The sequence below is a fragment of the Crassostrea angulata genome, chromosome 10 (genome assembly GCF_025612915.1).
Source record: "Crassostrea angulata isolate pt1a10 chromosome 10, ASM2561291v2, whole genome shotgun sequence".
Taxonomy (NCBI): Eukaryota; Metazoa; Mollusca; class Bivalvia; order Ostreida; family Ostreidae; genus Magallana; species Magallana angulata.
Genome location: NC_069120.1, coordinates 34,486,498 through 34,509,024, shown reverse-complemented (window position 1 = coordinate 34,509,024; position 22,527 = coordinate 34,486,498). Strand labels below are relative to the sequence as shown.

The window sequence follows — 22,527 nt, the reverse complement described above, 5'->3', positions numbered from 1 at the left end:
CGCTTGTCTCGCTATGATGGCGGTCTCTAGAATTCGGATACACCGTATCCATCCTCCATTGTCGGTTGGTAGTCATACGAATACGTCTTCTGTGTCGTCTGGACAGTCTTTGTTGTGATTGGCTGGTTCCCTTGCCCCGATGGGTACACTTGTCGCTCGTTTGTGCGCGTTTCATTGATCATGCGATACACATGAGATTGGTTCCAGTCTCGATCACCTATAGAACATACCCATGATATATTTATAAAGAAACATGAAATTCATATTAAAATTGGATAAAATAATTTCCATAATATCAATTAAGAGGCAGTAAACAGAAGAATAAGCGAAATAATACGAAAACGAAGCTAGCATAGCTACGCAAAATTAGTAAAAGCATTTGGATGATGTAACGAATCTAAAATCTAAGCAAAAATCGCATCAAACCATACATATTTTTATAAATATGCCGAAATTTAGAATGAAAAAAAAAATAAGTGCAAACTATTGAATCTCAATACTCTGAACGTTTAAGTACAAATTACAATATTGCAGTGTTTCAAAATTGAAAACTTACTATACGCTTCATTCCTTGCAACTTCCGACGGAATCTTTTATCATTGGCAAATTCGAAAGATGCAAACACAAACATGCGGTTTTGCTTCATACCAAGGAAATTGCATGCAAAACTTCTGTTGAGAGCAGAGTGAAATTACATAAAGTTGATTGTCACAATTATTAATGCTTATGAAATTCTTTTTTATTTCAACAAATGAAGGTATAAAACAAAATGAAACATTTTCTAAATGATGGAGAAGTACAGAAATAAATAATATCAATTTAAAACGTAGCGTAAAAATAACCAGAAATCATATGTTGAATAAATTGCGTATCCACAAAAATAACTTTTTGCTGAATAAAAGAAAACAAATCTGGCAAAAGGCAACCGCAAACAAGAGAGGATTCAATTGCTGAGAATTCTATAATAGTCAGTTAGCACAAGTTGTCTAGAGGGAGAGGATCTGGCGTCACTTCAAATAACCCAGGAGCCATGCTTGGAAGGAGTAAGAAATTACCGAGGGCATATGTCCTCAGCCAGGGCACAAGGTCGGTCATTAGGTCTCCCACTTCTTCGTATTCAACTTTCCTGGTGCCTTTTTCTCCTGCTTAAACTGTGATAAATCCAATCTCTCTTTCTTTTTTGGTTTTTTCACCTCTGCAGAATCGATATCGGAATCTTCCACTTCCTTTGAAGCAGCTGCATCCTCTACTACTTCATCTTCAGGGACCACTGCCTCAGTTTCTTCTGCAGATGTTTCTTTCTGTTGGTCTTGTGTTTCCTCTGCTGGTGTTTTGGACTGTTCAGTTTCTACAGGTTCTGCTTTTCCTGATTGGTCGTTTGTCTCTGACTTCTCACCAACACTAGCTTCTTGCTGCTCACCTTTCTCTCCATCATTAGCCATGTTTTCTTCAACAGACTCTTCTACTTCTGGAGTAACTTCCTGCTGGTTATCATCTTGCAGCACAATAACAACTTCCTCTTCTACCTGTGATCCACTTACAGTCTCGTCAACATTACTCGTTGATACTGAATCCTGTTCTAATACAACTTGTTCTACCATATCCTTCGTATCCTCATTAGATTCTACAATTTCACCTTCTAGTGTGATAGTTTCATTTATAGTCTGTTCCTTTGATTCTATATTTCCATCGGTTTCTTCGACAGTTTTCTCTACTGTTGGCTCTTTTGCATCGCTTGTCGAATCTACTTCATTACTTTCTGCTACAGTTTGATCTTCAGTTTTTACTTCCTCAAGATCTGGTTTTTCCTCTGATACATTTTGCTGTTCTTCAGCAGCCTTTTCTGCTTTCTCCTCCGCATTAGACGCGTTATCTTTCTCCTCACTGGCTGCTGGTTCGGGTTCAGATTTTTCTTTTTCCTCAACTGAATGAGATTCTTTCAAAGAACTCGTTTCGTCATTTTTACCCAGTTCCTCTGTATTAATTTCACCTGTTACCTCTGTGTTATCTAACTCCCCCTTTTCTTTGAGTGACTCTGTATCAATACAAGAGTCCACCTCACTAGTACTTTCTTTTGATTCATCTACCTTCATATCTGTGGACTGTTCAATTTTGCCTGAATCTTCAACAACAGGTTCATTTATGTCGGATGTTAATGCTTGTTCTAATTTATCATTAATTGTCGATGAATTTTCACCAGATTCATCTATAACCGCTGGCGCACTTTCAGCTTTAGTTGAATCTATTTGATCTACTAGGTTCTTATTATCAGCAGCATTGCCATCGGCTGCTATATTTTCATCTGATTCAACAGTAACACATTTACCTTCAGCATTATTAGAATTCTCATTATTTAAAGAAAGTGTTACCGACTCGTCTACATTTTGACCTGATTCACTCCTATCTGATGGCTGATCTATGACCTTATCTTTATTTTCATCAGTACTTGTGGAAACATTATTCATACTTGTATCATTTAATACCGACTGTTCAGTTCTATCATCAGGCGGTTCTTTATTCAAAACCGGCGGTGACTCGTTCACCTGCACCGTTTCCTTGATTTCTCTGCTTCGACTTCTTTCAGTTTGAATGCTCTCTTGTCCAGCTTGTGTCATGTTTTGCACAGGTTTGGGAGGAACAACTGGTCTTGTAACGGGTTTGAGAGGTGGTGCTGGTGGTTGAGCAAGACCTTCAGCTGGAGTGATTCTAACTGGTGGCTCAACCTTCGAATATCGTGGTTGTCCTTCGACCATATCCATTTCTGGTTGATACTGCTCATGTATTTGAGCAATGGGCACATACTGGGTGACCGGGGCCTGATAATCATTTGGTTTAGGTGCCATGTTCTTTTCGACTGTTTTTCCGATTAAGTGTTTGTGTTGGCTAAGTAATTGGTATAGATACTCATCGGAATCGTCTACTGCGAACATGGTATGCGACATGCCCGATCCATCAAAGTACTCTCCTATTAAGATGCAACATGAATATGAGTTTACTTTTGTTATATTTTATACTACTTTATATTAGATGAATCATTTCCAACCATGACATTTTGGCATAGCAAATACACATGCATGTTTACACAACATTTTTTAAAGATTTTACGACAGCAATTTATGAAACATGCATATATATTAGCATCCCAAAATGTTTTAACATTCATGCTTCAATGTCAATAAGGTGTATATAGCAGCTACGATCATTCCATCTCTGAACAGCCTTGAATATAACTTCTGGAAACAATCAACAGGCTATCATTACAACATTGGAAATAAAGCTATGGCCAATGTCAGGAGAATTAATTTATACGCTACAAACACCAAAAGACATTATGACAAGGGAGAAAGGGGGTGCGGATTCCTTACCCGGTTTTGCCTGTGGAGACACGGTGGATGTTGTCCTGTTAAAAAAAAAAAACAAATGAGAATATGGGTAAGCCTAATAATTCGTGTAATTTAGTATAGATAACAAAATTCATCTCTAGTTTTTTATAAAGGTAGAAAGGTTGCCAGACTGTGAAATCTTTGGAATTCGATTGGTCATTGGTTGTTGTATATTATCAATTCACGAAAGTTCCGTGCGTAACGTAATTTTGTGGTAAATTCAATAGTATAAATTAATGATTAAAGTGTTTAATTAAGGATTTGGGCTGGCATAACGTTGGTGAGGATGTTTTCCACAAAACCACGAAAATTTAAGCCACAGCGAATACTTATAATTCCAGAGCAATTGACAAAAGGTAAAATTTTATAAAAGTGACAGCTAAAACATCCGCTAGCTTGAAATACAATACATGTTCTTCAGTATGCATGTACACATCTTTCTATAAATTCTACTACCATGACCATGGCATGTCTCATATGTATTTCTATATCACCATGCTAGTGCTTACAAGTACATGTATATACTTTAATGACATTTTCTTAGATGGACTGGGCATATGAAATTCAAACAGCTACTTTAAAAAATGTTATATCGGATAGAGAATTTGGTCCTTTTAATAATGTTACATCGGATGGAGAATTTGGTTCTATTTTCAGGTTATACAAATAAGTAGGCTTTGGAAAAAACCGGTGATAAACTTGACGAAAGTATCTCAGATAGATCAATGATCATTAATCTTATTTATATCCATATTCATTTGCATGAAAACAACATAATAGCGTTAGTACTTTTCCCGATCAGCCATCACTCTAACGAACTGTTGAGGTACTTCTCAGATATTTGTACGGATTTTTTTTAAAAGGTGCTATAGGAAAGTTTATCTCAAATATTTTTTTATAGAAAGGCCTCCATTTTTTATAAGACACATAAAAGACAACCAAGTCTTTTTATAAAATTATTAAATAATTGTTAAAAGGGAGATACATGGGTAGAGTTTTGTCGGTCGAAATGAGAATGCATTTGAAAGTTAAGCTGAGCTGGTGACTTCGTCTGTTTGCATTTCATATAGAAATCCAAAACATTTTGAATTATGTTTGTTAATTACTTATCTTAGAATTTTAAACTGACTAGAACGAGAATAATTTATAGTGGAATGAAAGAAAAAGATTTGAATATTTTGTTTGAATACAAGTAATTAAAATGCATCATTACGAAAACAATGCGTCCGGGTTTTTTTTACTTGTATGTAAATGTACACATCAATTTCATAATAATATCCTAAAACATGTATTTTCTTTTAGAAGCGAAAATAGGAGCTAATGTATACCCTGGAATGGCATGACTCAATTTTGTGCTTCTATTGAAACCCATTACCAAAAAGGAATTAGTTGCTCTCAAACATGTATAACTCGATGGGCGTGGTGGCGGAAAGGGGAATCGTTAAAGAATACGGTATTTTATGTTGAGTTAATTGGTACATAGAATACTAAGGAACTTGTTACTAAAATAAGCCGGATACGTTAAATTACTTATAGCTGGAGTAATTTGTCGTCATGCAGATACTTATCAGGCGGCTACACTACTCTTCCATGCTGGTCTGGAGGGATTGAAAACCCAGACCACCCTACGGACTTACGTATTTTGGCCGGGGTAACCGATTTGGGAATTGTAAGTATCCTCAATATTTTGATTCGAGTACAATCCCATAGGAGAATTGTACTGCAAGTGAACCGCCTTAGCGCCATCTTGCGGCGGTTGTTCTTGCTGCGCCTCGTCATTGGGAACAGACCTGACAACAATCTGTTTCTGTGGCGAAGCTGCCGGCTTTCTGGGCTGCGGGCTGCGTGATGGTTTGGGCGAAACAGCCGGAGCGGGTCGCCCTCTGGATTGCTGTTGCTGACCCTGTTCAAGCATGGATGGCATAACGTATTCTTTCTTCTCTTGTTCCCAAGGCCTCGGTCCCCCTGAGCTCTTCAGTGTTCCAGACCAGTTCTTTGAGATGCTGCTGGTGTCCGGCTCGTCCTGGGGCGGTGGGGCGGCGTTCACGGGTACGTGCACGACGGGGGGTGGCCGGGGTCTCTGCTGCACGGTAACAGCTGCTGGAGTGGGACCCTTTGAAAAGTCCGTTCCAAACTGGGAAGCTCCAGCGCCCCCTGGAGATCCATATGTCCTTCTTCTTCCGCTTCTATTTACTGTGCAATAGATTATACAAGTAGAATTAACATAAAACACAGAATCGTAAAATTAAATGTTAAATTAACAGAATGTTCATTACAAAAATAGTCTCTAACATACGGTAATCTCCTCAAAATATTCTTTGTTTATTTCTTAAAATATTAAACTCTTTAAATGAAAATTACCGATGCTAATTAAACATTGCATCTGTACAGAAATGATTAGTAGTTTTAAATTACTGTATTTTTTGTAACATTACATAAATAACTCTAAAAACAAAAAGGTTTTAACTGCAAACTCTATTAAAAAATGACTAAAATATAAAAACCAAAACAACTGGTAAAGCTAGTTATGTTTGCAGAGAAAATGTTAAACAGGCCTGCAAAGGAAAATAAAGAAAGTAAAAATAATTCAATGCTGTGCCATTTATATTAGAAAGTGCCAGAATATAAAGGAAGTCTGACTAAATTCTACAATGAAGGTGCTTCTAGCTTCTAATAGATCTCTATTTTCGTCACCTCTTGGTTGGTCCTTCATAAACATTTTTCTGCGTTCCCAAACAGGACAGTTTGGGTAATAATATTCGTCTTCTGCTCCATTAACATTCACTGAACATGCAAAGAAACATGGTCATTCGGAGTAATGTTTCAAAATGAAAAAAAAAAATCGAGAAAAAAATCCAAACAGGTCATATAGTAAACTCAGGTAAAGGTAAAGGTTTGTGACATCGGTGTATTTTTGTAAAAATACCAAATACAAGAAAACTCTGACTGCGAAAATACTTGCACACCATATTTGCAACCATCCACACGGAAGTAAGAAGTAAAGACATTTCTATCAATGATATATTTAAAAATGGATGGAACTGGAAAAATGGAAATAAGGCTTCAAAACACTACACTACTCACTCTGCGGTTGCTTGTCTGGCTTATCCTTGAACACGTTTCTCCTCTGACTGACAGGGACGTACTCATAGTCTACCTCATCATTAACTGGATCCTCCGAGCGCACGTAGTCGGGCTGGCTCATTCCAGGCGAGATGTATTGTGACGTAGGAATCGAAGGGGAAAAGGTGGCCGCGGAAGTCTTCTGCGGCTGGTTGAGAGAATACGGCTGATACTGAGGAGACCGCGGCGACTGTTGTTGCGGTGGTGCTTGATATTGCTGTTGAGGCGGTGCCTGGTATTGCTGATATTGTTGTTGCGGCGGTGGCTGGTATTGCTGTTGTTGCTGTGCCGGTTGTTGATATTGCTGGTATTGTTGTTGCGGTGGTGACTGATACTGATATTAAAAAAAACATATTGTAATCAAAATATAAACCATTCCAATTGCTGTTATAGTAAATATATATCATATTGCATACGTTCAAAATATCTTCCTGTCGAAACTAGAATTTCGTTAGTCTCGAATTCATGCTTTGACATAGGTTGCCCTTTAAATCCATTCATTAACCCCCAGTTATACTTTACGAAGGCAATTCATCTGATCTTTAAAAGTGTTCGCTATATGCATCTGACTTGCAGCGCTCACCTCAGAAAACGCACGTATAACACTGCTAATTTACCAGTAATATATCATGCAGTGTTCCTAAAATAAACCATTAAAGTTCCTACGGTCTTGTAGTGGGCAGATAATCACGCGATCCCCATTAATCAAGAAATTCCACGCGAACACGACCGTCGAAATTAATCACCTGTTGCTGATACTGAGGGGCAGTGTCCTCTCTTTGCTGCATGGAAGGTTGCGGTGTGTATTGCTGTGAATAGATGGAAGGTTGAGGGGACCAGCCTGGTTGCTGGGCCCGGGCCCCGTAATTGCTTCCGAAATTCGATACTCCTCCTCCAAACTTGTTCATCGTGATTTTCTTTGGTTGATGACCAGCGAAGGCGGGAGGAGGCATGATTTTAGGACCGTGGTCTGAGGATCGTCTGATTGGAATTTGAATCTGGGTTTAAAAAATCATTAATATTGGTATAAGGAACACTGTTAGAATTTTTCCCAAATGATGTGTCAAATGGGCGGTGTAAAATTGTGCAATGGAGAAAGATAAAAGTGAGATCGCTTGAGATTAAGATGATTTCATATGAAGACTATAAATAAGAGAAAATACGCATTCGCTTGTTTGTTGATTTTGCATTCAAAGCTCGATACAAGTACTTACAGAAGCAGTCTTGTGGACTGGAAGAGGCGGGGCTTTTGTTGGACTCTGTGGCTGAAGAGGTCTCACAGAGGCTCCAGAGGGTGGTCTGAAAATCAAATTAAAACATACTTGTAATATAGACCATAATTAAGATCTTAAGAAAGACCAGCTTGTAAAATGTACTATAAGCCATGAAAAATCCAAAAAAAAAATCTAAATAGAACTGTAATACAACTTAAACTCTTAATTAAACGACGTACACTCTCTATGAAGATAAAACTTTGAAATAAGAATCCAGTTTAGATATAAACCTGCCGTTAAGAGTGAATCATTCGGCTTGCAAGAAGAAGAGAACAAAAAGTGCAAAAATGTGTGTAGGTAGGAAGGAAGAGAGAACGGGCATTGTAATAAAACACATATGAAGCTACACAGGGCTCCAGAAATAGATGATAAGTTTTGCTGTTTTCTATCATGTCGGGTTGTGTCTGTGTGTGAGAATGTGTACATCTAAATGGTTAGCTAGCTGATCTCTCGATCGCGCGCGTGCTTGTAATCACCAGTAATTAATGCAGACGTAGGCATCGTGTGAATTCTTTGACAGAATCAATTATTGGTACTGCGTACTTATCGATAGCATCATTCTTTTCTTTAAAGCTCGATGTACATTCTCCAGGTAGTGACGTGAATATTTTCATCCTACACAATGATGTAATTTACATTCTTAATGATGATCGGTTTAGCAGACGAACATCTTACAAATTAAGCCAATAAAGAAATGCAAATAAAATAGAGCAGGTCGTGTGATGCCGCCTCTAACCGATTTGTTAACTGGAAACACTTCTCTAATTTGTCTACAACATATCTTCAATTCAATGATTGTTTTCTTAGTATACATCGTGTTTTTAAATGGTATGCTCTTAGTAACAATGTGTTCCACATGGCTTATACTTGCTTTTACACATTCTTTCCGATTACAGGTATGCAAATTTGGTTCCAAAATATGTTCAAAACCTACATTCTCCAGATTTATTGAATAAGTTTTTACGTCTTAATTATTATTAGACTTTCAACGTCAATGCACGCAGACTGAAAATGAATGAATCTTATGAAAATATTTATTGATGCGTCAATGCGTCACCTGCTGACGAGAAGTTCGACCTGTCCTCCACCAAACTTGATGCTGTCCTGAGCTTGTTTATGCGTCAGCGTCGATGCGTCACGGCCGTTGATGGCAAGAATGACGTCACCCCTCTGGAGTTCCCCTTCTGCAGGACTGTTCGAAAATACCTGCCAATTAAATAACCCACTATGAAATTCTCTTTTAATGAGGCAACTTTCTGTTTAAACCAGGAATCAAAGCGAGAAATACATCTTTTTTTATCTGAAGGCTCTTTTCTGAAGGTGTGCGTATTTGCCAAGAATAACCGTGGTGATGTACATTATATATTACAAGGTTGAATTTGGCTAGGTGTCAGAACTTTCAACCATTATGAGAATTTGCCTCAATAAATGTCTCTCTGAATCTCTCAGATCCGCATACAAGTCGAATACGATTGTGACTATAAAACGCACATAACCTAAATGTTAAAATATACTATTTCTAAATATAGACAAAGGAATATTATGAGTTGGTTAGCATCCGTATCCATCACAAACGCGATTTTTTACACTGCAGAAAAATTCATTTCCGGATGAAGTCACTACACGCCGGTCCTTTTTTATCAAACCCAGCATATAATATTTAACTTAATGAGACAATAAGCCTAAAATATTGGGAAAATTGTAATAATTATTTTACAGTCAAATGCACACGAGAACAGCAATAGAGAAAAAATAAAGGCAGAATACGTAAATCCTCAGTTAATCAACCCCCTACCGTAATGTCCAAAGGCTCAGACCCCGCCCTTCTTGGTAAAATCCGAATAGTTGTGGAAGCCATATTTGAGATTTGGGATACGAAAAAAAAGTGTATAACCAGGAAGGGCAAATATATAACCGATAACAATAGCTCTGTATTGTGACAAGTGGGAAATTAGATGGTTGATATAAAGAATGAGAGAAAGCAAATACAAATTGCAGCTGACAGGTACACACTGCCGGAATCGGTGCCAGATTCGTCTCAGCTCATATGCATGTATTCCGCATACATTGTGTAAACAACCCATTCCGGCATCAAGGCCGGTAATGTGTTGGTTGAAAGGCAAAGGTCCGGGGAAAGGAATTTAGTAATTTTCTGCACGGTGCTTGGGCATAGGAACCATCTGTTGAGTTACCCGAAAGGGTCGTTGCACCATACAGGTTGCATCCCATCCAGATCAATTTGATAGAGTGGTGCTAAGCTGCACTATATATTATATAGCACATGGTTTTTAAGTGGTGCTATAACGAATGTGTTGCGTCAAATTTCATTCGTCAAACGGAATTTACTCCTTCTTGAAGCCTTTTCTCAACAGTTTTCGAATTATCTTAGACAAATCAATGTATATTGAATAAATAATACATGTTGCAATAATATACTACGTAGGGTGCAGTGTTAATGAAATATTTTTCTACTTTCAAATCTTAGTAGCAAAATTATGCATATATACCGTGTATCTAAAAGAAAAAGATGTAAGCACGTAAATATGTGAAGAAAAATATTTCATCATTACTCTCAATATCGGTATAAAAAATATTTATTATAAAATCTTTGTAATCTTCTGACTATCTTTGATCTGTATCTTTGAAATCTGATTCATTACGGCTAGAATCTTCCAGTAGCGATGACGTCATAGGAATGAACTGAGCATGCAGTTTTGCGTTAGCAAGAATCAAACCGGAAGCGCTTGCAATATGTGGACAATTTTTGCTGAATCAGGTTCCAAACACACTTGTATATATCAGAAGGTCTCGACATTGGTAAAAAAAATTATCAATCGGCAATATCTGCAGACAACTGGCAGACTAGAATTATCAATAGAACTGACAATAACATATATCACCCCCCCCCCCCACTTTCGTTCCTTAAGTAAAAAAAAAACCTATTCCAATTTTCATTTCAGGCAGATTGATGCTGAAAGATAAAATACCTTCGGTCTGATTCATGATGAAAATTTATTTTAAGAAAGGAACGAAACAAAACACGATACAATCATTAAGATAACGTTTTCTTGTTTGAACCTAAAATTATCCAAAGCATTTCAACACTGCATTACATGAAATAACTTTAATCCTGGATAAACAACGTCTTTCCAGTAGACTATCAAACTAGCGAATCACCGCAGCCCGCCAATTTTCTATTCATTATCTTTTTTTCATGTACAAGAGGAACATTTTTGATAATGGCAGTGGTCTGTAATCCACTTCTATCGGCTATGATGAAACAATCTGATAGATATATCGGAATGTGGGCATGGTATTGCATCCATTAATAATAAAACAGCGGGAATCGTAGGATGGTATTTTTTTTTATCTAGGAGAAAAGTTCCAAGATATTTATTTTTGCATGTTGATTTTTTAAAATTTGTTAAAGTTTACGATTGTGCAAAAGTAATGTTTTGAAATATTTCAAAAATTCAGAATTTCGTACGATTTAAATTTTAAGACACTTAGTTAATTGTCATTGAAAGCTGTAAAACCCTAAATACAGTCAATTTCATCTTAAAAGAATGTAGAGTTTCTTCATGCGTAGCGACAACCAAACAGATCTTAACTTTAATTTCCTTATTTTTTTTCTTCTATAAATCATGAAAATTTGAAGAAGCCAAAAGAATCTACGAAAGATCTCCTCTTTCAAGAGATCTTAATAAGATTTAACCATTGTGGTTTACTCTGAGGTAAAAATATTTACAAAAGAACCACTTCTCTTCCGCTATTATCAGAATATTAAAGACAATACAGAAAGGTCTGGCATATTGGACATCATGGATTGAGACTTCATATATATACTAATTAGTACCAATTCATCGTTATCTAATTAGCAACATCTCGGAACGACACGTGTAAGTAATGACCGATCAATGCACGAACAAACAAACGGTTTGTGATGTGCATCACTGGCTCAAGTTTCATCAACTGCACATCAATTAAGTTTTAAGTGCGAAAGGTGTGTGCCAGGAAACCCCCATGCCAAAAAAAAAACCTCAACCGTATGCCACCTCACAGCAATATGAAAAGTAAAGAACAAAAAATATTCGACTCACCTCGGTAAAATAGGAAGAAGGATAGAAAACAGGGAGATCCCGATAGTGGAACTGTAATAGCGGGGATATATTTCCCTATCAGAAACCGTTAATTGACAATTACACCAAACGTATTCTGTCAGTCATTCCTCATCACCAGAAGTCTGTGCGCTATACGCCTGCACGTGCATATCTATATAAGGATAGGTCGTCTGCTATACTCACCCTCTGCACAACGAGTTCTTGATTTAAATCGTGTCCTCCTTGAAGTCGAAAACCCCAAGGGGTTTCGAACGAGTCCCTAAAAAGCCGGACCAGCATCGCTTTATTTTGTTCAATTTTCAAGTTGCCATCCTGCAAAAATATAAGATTTATTTATCATGGGATCAGTTTTCACCTTCAAGCGAAACCGAGGCGGCAAGACGCTTCTTGGAATGCGACTTATGCCAATCGAATGCAAGGAAAAGTTGTAAATACAGCTATCCGCAAAATCAACGGTAAGATTTCTGCCAAGAAGAGGAGAAGAAATGGTGTGTGTGTGTTTGGTTACATGCAACACTGATGTTTATTGCGCAGAACAAAATGCTTTCTCCGCAATATTATACGGATACTATATGAATACGAAATGATAATGAACCCGATAATGCAGGTGTCATAAAAAAATGATAATTCACTTCATACATAAAACAGCCTTGATTTTTTTTTGTTCTTTTAACCTTTGAATTTATAAAATATGCTCGGAATGTAGTCAAGCGCAGAGTTTGCTCTATTGTATACGATTATTTATCAATTATAGGAATGATAAAACAGACAGCCTTTGATATATACCTCGTTTTACACATTTTATCTTTTTCTGGTACTCAGTCGATATCGATTTTCTTAGAATGAAAGTGAAGTTTTCTTGGGAAATATTCGAATAAGGGTGGGGTGGATGGGTGGGGCGGGTGTAAATTTAAAGTTTTATTATCCTTGAGCGATGCCATTGCAAAAGGTTTTTGTGCCTATAAAGTAGATTCTAAATCAAGTACACGTACTTTGCAAAGACGAAAAGATTATTACATGCACAAATATCTCCTTAAGTTTGCAGAAGTGGCTATGGAGAACACATGTTAAGTAACAGTGAAACACAAAACAGGTGGAAACGAAGAAAAAACCACAAATTTGCAAAAATCAGCAGGATTGTGGATTTTCATTGCATGATATTGATATGGTCAAATTGGTTTTTTTATAACTAAGTATGAAATGGTTACAAACCTGAGTATCAGTCCGCGAGGTTCTGTCCCAGCTTCTACAAGTCCCCTCACAACTGAAGCCAATTATTGGAGGCACACGCCATCTCTAATTATCAGTTACCTAGATTTTCGCGGTAGGATCTGGGAGTGTTGCACAATATCTAATGGGGAAAGGATCTATTGGTTCGCGACCTGCCGATTTGCCATTCAGCAAGTAGTTGGGGCGCTGTAAGAGTATGTATTGGTGTATATATCTATATGTTATAATAGGTGGTATAGGTAAAACATATGCTGCCCAGGACAAACATTCTAGCCACGGGGAGAGGGATAACAAGGGGATCAAACGCGTATATACAATCCCCGGTACAGCAGACTCCGTATACAAACGATAGAATGTGATTTATCTTATATATCGCTCGATCTCTTTATGACAGATATGCTGCTGGAAAAGCTACTCACATTCCCTCATGCAGTAAACCAAATATTACCTTTGATCTTTTTTATTTACAAAAAAATATTATTTTTATGTATTGTATTTTTAGATACATGTTGCCAAAATTTCTCAAAAAAGATTTCGTCGTCCTCAATCTTAATTTACTGCTCATACCCAAAGCATTACCATTTTTTTCCGTTGGGTTTTGTAAAAATATCGTTCAGTTTTATTTATTTTATTTATAATAAGACCTATCAATGTTCGAAATGCAAGTTAAAACATTACTTTTCAAGGTTTCTTACGGTTTCTTATGTAATAAAATTAACCGGCGAGAATTATCATGATACCTCAATGAATTTTTGAAGATTAATAATTTATAAGTCATACACATAAATATATACACATGAGCATTTTATAGTGCATAACTTTCGGGTTGGAATAGATTTCAGTGTGTGTATACTCGTGTGTTATGCCAGTATTACATGTGCGTATTATATGAGCATGTAAACATGCATGTTATCTGGTTCAGCGTGTATAGTTCATTCAGAATGCGGTGCAACACCAACGAGGTAAACAACATATGGAGACATGCAGAGTATTTGTAGATATGTCAGTAACAAGCATGAGAGAAACGACAACATGTGATTGTCAGGAAAACATATACGCAAAAAAAAAACAAAAAAAAAAAAATGTGAAAAAAGTAACTACATAAAAAATTAAAATGGCAATCGATTACAGGATTGTCAATCGCATTTAATCGCAACTCGTTTCGACCGATTAACTGATTTAATTGTGACAAATAGGCCTATAATATTCTTCTTTGTTTTAAATTATTGTTATTGACCTAATGATATTGATGAACACCGGTACAGAAAGTACGATATATCAGTGACTTTTATGTGTTTGTGTAAACCATAATATTATAAAGATATGTATTTACATATCATCATGATAGAAAACAGCCATCTTGAACAGTAATGAAAAATAGTTCACTGACATTTCGCATTGAATTTAAAATAACGATATCAAAATGCGATGAAATCTTCAATTACAAGCAGGCTATATCTATTTTAGCCTATAGACATTTTACCCGCCTCACTCATTTATTTCCAGTTTGATTTTAATTTTAGGACTTCTGAGTTATGCTTAGATATATATTAATATTATAAATTTACAATATTTGTTATTATAATTAAAAAGCTGGTATTATATTATTTCTCAACACAAAAAGAAAATATCTTCACAAACAGTGAACACAGTAGGCGCTATAGGCCGAGATTTAGGCTAGGGCGTAACGTTATAGTATTTTGAGTGACGTAAAAATGACGTCATGTTATGGTGTCAACTATTGTTAGCCTATTTCATGAGATTTTTGAAAAGACCGACAAAAGATGAATCAGACAAAGCAAACCAAAGAGCATGAAGATGGTCCCATGTATCTTCAGAAAGAAGGTAAATCATGCGTTATCGGGTTCGGTATTCCAAACCATTTGCGGGAAGTTCGGAAACAGCAACTGTCTGCAGTAGGCCTACTATTCCACATCACATTCATCTGCTGCAGCAGCTCTAAAGCCTACTGTATGTTGTTGATTCATACTGTTTTCGTTTGCTATTAAAAAGTGTTGTTTTTTTTTTAATTTTACAGACAAAAACGAAGTCGAACAGAATGAATTGCGCTTCAGAAGAACTAGTCAAGCGGCGATTTTGGCCCAGCTTCCAAGCAGACAAACATTTTTTTCGGAGGCTGGTTTTACCTTGGGACGACGTCTGTCATGCATCGAAAGACGAAAGTCACATCTCCACCAAAGAGCATCCATGACACCTTCGGTAATATTTTTCTTTGAATCTTTTCAAAAGAAGATATTGGATCCCATTTTGTTGAAAAGACCATCTTTAATCAGTTAATCCAACATTCCTCTGACTTATTGTAAATGTCTTAAAATGATAGTGACACAGGCATCTGATGTTATATGTTTTTTCTCATAATAAAGATTTAAACCCTCTACCTAATTATTAGGTATGAAATGATAATTTGATATGTTCTTTAAATATGTAAAGCACCCTCCTTTGATCCAGAATTATATTGTTCTGTTCTTTAAATATGTAGATTGCTGTTGGTATGGAGGATGATGATGCTGAAGAGATGGTTATGGCCAACAGAAGAGTATCTCATGCAGTTAGCATCACGGATGGTGTTAAAAGTATTACAGACCAATGGGAAAGAACACAAAGCATCAAGGCTATGGTAGCCAGCATCCACACAAAGCGTAAATACAGGTAAATACAGGTAAAAGACAAATGTTGATTTCAAAATGCATGCTTTTGAGAAAATGATATTTTTTATGGAAAGAATGGTATGTTGATTATATTACCAGTAATCATTATTAAATTTCTGGTTTTTCATTCTATTTTAAAAATATGTAAATCAAAATGTAGCATAAACGATAAAAGTAAGCAGATTCATTTGCTTTAGTGGTAGTGATTTTCATTTGCTTAAGGCATGCATACTGAATATGCAATTATTAAAGTTTACCTCTTCTCAAACCAAATAATTACTTTGAAATTTATTTAATATCTTGTATATGTTCTGATGACCATGACATCAGTTCATGCAAAACTGAGGAACAAAACATGAAGATAAGGGTAATTAGCCATGTATGCAATAAGTTTGTACAATTATCATTTAACAATTGCAAGAAACAATAAATTTTGGATTTTAATGTAGAACTGCAATGCTAATGTAATATATATATTCATCCGGATGATTAACTTGCAAACAAGTCTTTTTAACAGATTTGATTAAAAAACATTTCAACAGATTTGATTAAAAAACAGACTAACTATATTTTACAAATTCAAATTAAATATGATCATTGAAGTTGTATTACGTATTGCCCCCATTATAGATACATTTCTTAGATTTAAGATATTAAAGATAACAGAAATAAATAGGTCAAAATTTATTACATTTTATCATGATTATTGAAGAGTCCCCAAATCCTTTAACTTGCCGAGTGATAGTATGAACGAGGAAGTAGATTGGGGTATACCTGAGGGATGAGTGTGTACCTTGGACATTATGGAGTGTCAATGCATGCACTTGATATTAGCAGGATTATCCTACATGAATTATATTATTGACAGCTTACTGCTGCTTTTGTTTACTTACACCTGGCACTTGCAAAATCATGGAAGTATTTTGATTTTTGAAGTTTGCATTTCGTTCTCTTTGCAAACCTGGAATTTATTCCTATGTATAAATGAATAACCCCCCATACCCCAAACACACACATACATACAGTCGATTCCAAGGAGTTGATTAGAGTTGAGTACAAAATTAACAATATAAATGTGATTTGATATGTCAGTATAAATTATTTAATGGATTTGGCAAAACGGAGAGAACTCTTTTTTGATGCATGATTTATTATTCCTTTAATTTAAAACAAGGTTTAATAGGGATTAAATAAAAAAAGTATTCAAATTATGCTGTTTCAGTAAATACCAATGTATTCAGGCTATAAATTTACTTGTAACCTATTTTGGATGTATAAATATCCAATGTGTGAAGTGCACCTTCTAATCTTATCTGTCACAGCTTGCATAATGATAATTTAAAATATCATAATCACATCACCCACAAATTTGACACTTTACATGTTTGTGACCAAGCTGGTTTCTTCTTTTGAAATTATTAATAAAATTGTTTTATGTTGTTGTATCATGCAGTGTGTGTTGACACACAAATAGAATGTTTAGAGTTCGATCGGTTTGTCTTATCAGTATTGAAAGCCTTATCATGAGCATTGTGCATGGGGACTAGGGCCTGTCAAAAATGTGTACCCTCTTAGCTTAGATATAGCGAAGGGCTGCAAGGAGTCCTAGATACATATTGCTTTTTTTATTCTCGTCTGTGTTTTAAAATGGCGTATCAGAGGCAAAACGGGAGTTACGATAATTATGGTGGTCAGTCAGTTGGGGAACAGTATAATTCAGGATTTGATGATCTAAATGACAGAAGGGGTGACCGTCAAAGTTATCGCCAGTTTCAGAATAAATCTTATGATAATGGAGAGGACAATTTTGATTCTTACCAGGATAGAGACTTTGACTCTCCAAGGAATGGTGACTATGATTCCTCATGGAATAGAGATTTTAATTCAAGACCAAATGGAAATTTAGATTATGAAAGGGATAGAGAATTTTTAACAAGTGATAGAGACCTTCTTCATCCAAGTGGTAGGGATTTTGATGTACCAGGAAGTAGGGATTTTCATTCTGAATCACAAATAAATAGAGATTTTGAATCACCAAGATATAGTGATTTTGATTCACCAAAAAGTAGGGATTTTGATTCACCAAGAAGTAGGGATTTTGGTTTACCAAGAGGTAGGGATTTTGACTCACCAAAAAGGAGGGATTTCGATTCACCAAATAGTGAAAATTTTCATGTCCAACAAAAATTTCATGAGGAAAGACCATACAGGGCTCATGACAATTATGCATACAGTGATAATGAAGAGGAATACCAAACAAAGATTTCTTCCACACAGGCAAGGGGACACAATGCCCAACGAAGGGCTTTTAATGAAAGATATAGAGAAGATGACCAATTTGCAGAAAGGTTTTACAGTGGAGATAGTCAAAATTCTGATAGGGAATTAACAAAAGATTTTGGAGGTAGAGATAGAAATAGTGAAAATGGCAGTGATGATGAAACATTTAGCACTAGAATTGGATTTGACCATTCAAATTTGGATGGAAAAGATACGGTAATTGTCAGAAAGAGAAAACCTACAAACATTTCTGATCAGCATAGTGAGTCAGATTCAAGCAGTCTTAAAGCTATCTCGAAATCAAGATCAATGAGAAAATCAGTCAATTTGAATACATTGCCAAGCCATGAAAGAAGAATAAAAAATTTTCAGGCAAGGAAATTGGAGGCTTTGCGTGATGCAAAAGATTTAGAAGAATATACACAAATATACAGGTATTAAATAGTTATATTGAGGAACAATATTTAGTCTTTACACCATATACCGGTATTTATGAAACTCTTCTTGAAATGACATTTATTCCCCGGTTTGTTTGTTTTTTTGTTCGAGACTCTTGTGTAGGACACCCAAAAATTGTTTGTTTCTCAGATATACGGGGCATTAACTTTGTTTTCTTGTCTTGACCAGTGCACCACATGCCTAACTATGATTCTTAGAAAGTGATTTGAAATCAGAGTTTGCCTCAAAATGTGTACCAGTTGGTTACTATGGGTGATTGAAGAATAAGATTTAAGCAAACATACATGTAGATAAAATATATTCCAGGTATTGATTTGTGTTTTAGAATTTTACTTCCGAGTTCCAATGTCTTATCTGGAAAGATAAATAACAATTGCTAATGCTGATTCTCTCACTGAGTATTTGATAAGTTTTATTTATGGGAGAGATTTGCTGATTTGCTTAAACCTTCACATTTTAGACACAATTTTAGCTTTTTGATTTAGACAAAGAAATCTGTTCAACATTTATCTTTAACACAGATAGATAATGCGTGAAAGTGAAATTTGAGAGAGATTGCATCATATATAACAGATTGCATTATATATAGAACAATTAATTCAATTTTTAGCTTTTTCATTTAGTAAATTGAGTTATGATTTTGTCACCTATGGTAATTCCAATTTCATCAATAGAAGATATAAATGTAGCAGAATAATGGTTTCTTCATCCAAATGGAAATTTATTGACCATCTCGATCAAATTTCTCTTTCACACATTATCTGTCTGTGTTAAAGATAGATGTTTAAGAGATTTCTTTTTCTAATCACCACATTCTCTGAATTGTCACTCATCAGTGTTGCATGAAGTTGAACCAGCAAGTATTAACATACGTATTATTCTTATACTCATAACTGTTATATTTGTAACACATTATCCAAATTCTTTAAAATTTAAACTAAGATCATGGCATTTAATTATAAACAAATTTTTATTCTCCATTGCAATGTTAATACTGACATTTAATTTTTATTTGTGAGTCTTCATGTCTGGAACCTGTTTCCAGACATGAAGCCTCACAAAGCTCCTGTAGCTTCTAAAAAAAAATTTTTTAAAATCTTTTAACCGAATTTTTTTCTTTAAAAATTGGAGTGCTCTAAAAATATTCAAGAGACTATAATAAAGATAACATAAGAAAGTTACTCTGAAGTATATGACAAAAACTGACTATGTAAGATTTGTGATTCAGACTTGACATTTTGAATTTATGAACAGAGTTGGGCAAGGTCAGGATTAAATTGTTGATTTCCTAGAGGCTAACTAAAAGATTGTTGCTTAGATTCACAGCATTTTTATTTTCATGCACAACTAAACTTTTAAACATGTTCATCATGTAGCTTCCATTGACATCTTATATTATTGTGAAAATTTGCAATTTTGATCTCCACATTAGGCTGTAATATCATTTTCAAATCATAATTAAAACTAAGCTGTCACAAATTTTTTTTTTTGATAGAGACGAAATTTTGCAAGAACCTGTTCAAAGAACCCAGATTTGGAAATATCAACAGAAAAAGGTATTCATGCAATGTTCATCTAATATTTGATGTGTAGTACATTATTACTTAAATAAGTTTTCTTGAGTTGACTTAAATTTCCCTCTTACTCTGTGTACAGTGAAACATGGTTACAATGAACCAATTAATGATTGTATGCTTTAAGCAAATTTTAGTATCATTCCCCAAAACTGAAAAAAATATATAAAATTTATGGGGAATTAAATTTTTCATTAAATAATTAATCAAAATGAACCATCTTTCGCTCTTTGTTTCAAAAGCTGTAATCATGATTTAAAAGAAATAGAACTTGATTACCCTTCTTTTATTGCACTGTAATACGTATATCCTTTTTTTTTTTTTCATGTGTCACAAAATTTGCGAAAATGGAGAAAATATGTAGCATTTTTAATTTGCTTCAGTCATTTTTTGCGATTTTAAGAGTGTCAGATAGGAAATAATACAGGATTTAATTTCTGCATATTCAATATTTTGCAATTTGTAAGAGATCGCGAAAAAAAGTGAAAATTAAATCATTCAAAAACACTGGATATATGGTATGTTAAAATAGTAATTAGGGGCTGACATAATATATACATGTATTGTATCGCGCATGAGCAGTTGGAGGTGTGTGCAAATGGTATCAATTAGGTGGACTCTAACCACAACATATAGTTTTTATCCAAAAGACTGTTTTGAGCAAAATCGCAATTACGCATCATGTGTCAAGTTTATTCAGTCAACAGGGAAGTTAAGCTGAAAACTCTAGTAGTTAGGAATGAAAAATTTTTCTTAATGAAAAACTCCTTACAAGGAATGAAGTGAGCCCTTTAATCGCTCTCGTGTGCTTTATATTAAACTTGTTCAGGTTTCACAAAATACATGTACTTTGTAACTGAAGATTCCTTATTTTACGCGAGTACTTAATTCCGCGTTTCAACGGTTTTCCATCAATTCGCGAGAACATAAAATCGCAAATGTCAAAATTTTATTATAGTTTCATGTAGTTTACATATGTTTGAAAATTATAAGCAAGATTTTAAAATTAGCGAGACTGGCTTCTTGCGATTATTTTATGCGAATATTAATTCCTCGCGTTAAATTAGGAATTTACAGTATTGAAAGAAAATAGTTTGAATTTATTAAAGCGTTTATTATGTATATAAACCCAATATGTTTATTGTAGGCTTGGCAGAATTTTAAGCAGCAGGCTAAAAATGTGTTATATCAGCTGGAGTTATGGTCAGGAGCATTCAAAGAAATAGAAGGTACATGTTTAAATGGGCTGCAATATGGATGACAGATAAAAAAGATTTTAACACTTAAACACAGGTCTTAGTGCATTTACATGTTTTGATTGCCTAAAATAGTCATTGTTGGAAACCCTTGGCCAGTACAGTAAAACTTGGTTATAGCAAAGTCCTAGGGACCAATGGATTTACTTCGTTATATCCATAATTCATTATATCCATAAAACGAATTGGTAATAATAATTATTGCGAATTCACTATTTACATGTTTTCTTTCACTAGATTATAATTTTTGCTATTTGAGGCTTAAAATAAAAATACATTACTTTGATACCTTTAATAATCGGATTGTGAAATGAAAAATTGATATGAAAATTAATTCATTCTAATGTTTTTGTTAAATGGTAAAGCGAACTTCTTAATTTGTGAAGAAATTCATTATATAAGTGTTAAATTTTGTTATAATTCACCTCTACGGGACTCAAAATCAGTTTGCTATATCCCTAAATTTGATATATCCGAATTTGTTTTAACCTTAAGTTTTGCAAAGATTTGATAAGAATTTTACTGGGGACTTAAAAAAACTTTGCTATATCCAGGAATTCGCTATATCCGTGTTCGTACTGAATGAGTTTTACTATATACATCTCACATATTTTATGTGTATTAACTAGCAATCATTCAGCTCGGATCTGTTATTGTTCTTATAAAAATTCTATGCTCTTTTTCTGATTGACTCCTTCACAGTTTTGTATAGGAAATCTATCTTAGATTTTATTGACTGTTAGGCTTTTTTTTTTTAATTGCCTTTTAGGTTAGCTTTATATTTTTTTTAAATTGTATTTACTGGTACTGTACCAGTTATCGGCTAAGACCAGTTATCGGCTAAACTGAGGGTTCGGGTTTATAGCATGCGACTATCCAAGATTTTTTTAATTCAGTCGTCTTTTTCGAATAAAGAAAAGTAAGTTTGCTTGAAAACTTTCTTAAATATGTTTTAAACATGAGCTTTAACGATTATTGTTTACCGCTGATTTAGATCTTTGCACTTTCAGCTGTGGGGAAAGTGAGGTAAGAAGTTAAAAACAGAATATGACCTCTTTGTGATACGTTATTATATCCCTTCTTTGATTGACAGATAATATCAATACATATAAAATTTCTAAACAAAAGGAATTCACTAAATTCTGAGAGATTCATGGG

At 34.9% G+C, this 22,527-nt stretch overlaps 2 protein-coding genes across 2 annotated transcripts in view; one reads left to right on the top strand and one right to left on the bottom strand.

Moving 5' to 3' along the window:
- Positions 1-1,094: 1,094 nt before the first annotated feature.
- On the bottom strand, positions 1,095-5,298 carry LOC128165941 (caldesmon-like). The gene is made up of 3 exons (XM_052830873.1): positions 5,084-5,298; positions 3,366-3,400; positions 1,095-2,965 (listed from the first exon to the last, which is right to left on the bottom strand). Exons 1-3 carry the CDS (start codon positions 5,296-5,298, stop codon positions 1,095-1,097), a joined length of 2,121 nt encoding a protein of 706 aa, XP_052686833.1.
- Positions 5,297-22,527, top strand: part of LOC128165940 (uncharacterized) — a 38,826-nt gene continuing 21,595 nt past the window's right edge. Inside the window, exons 1-5 of the mRNA XM_052830872.1 lie at positions 5,297-5,468; positions 15,170-15,351; positions 15,632-15,801; positions 20,035-20,095; positions 21,261-21,342. Of these exons, the coding sequence (XP_052686832.1) occupies positions 5,297-5,468; positions 15,170-15,351; positions 15,632-15,801; positions 20,035-20,095; positions 21,261-21,342 (667 nt within the window). The remainder of the gene's footprint in view (positions 5,469-15,169; positions 15,352-15,631; positions 15,802-20,034; positions 20,096-21,260; positions 21,343-22,527) is intronic.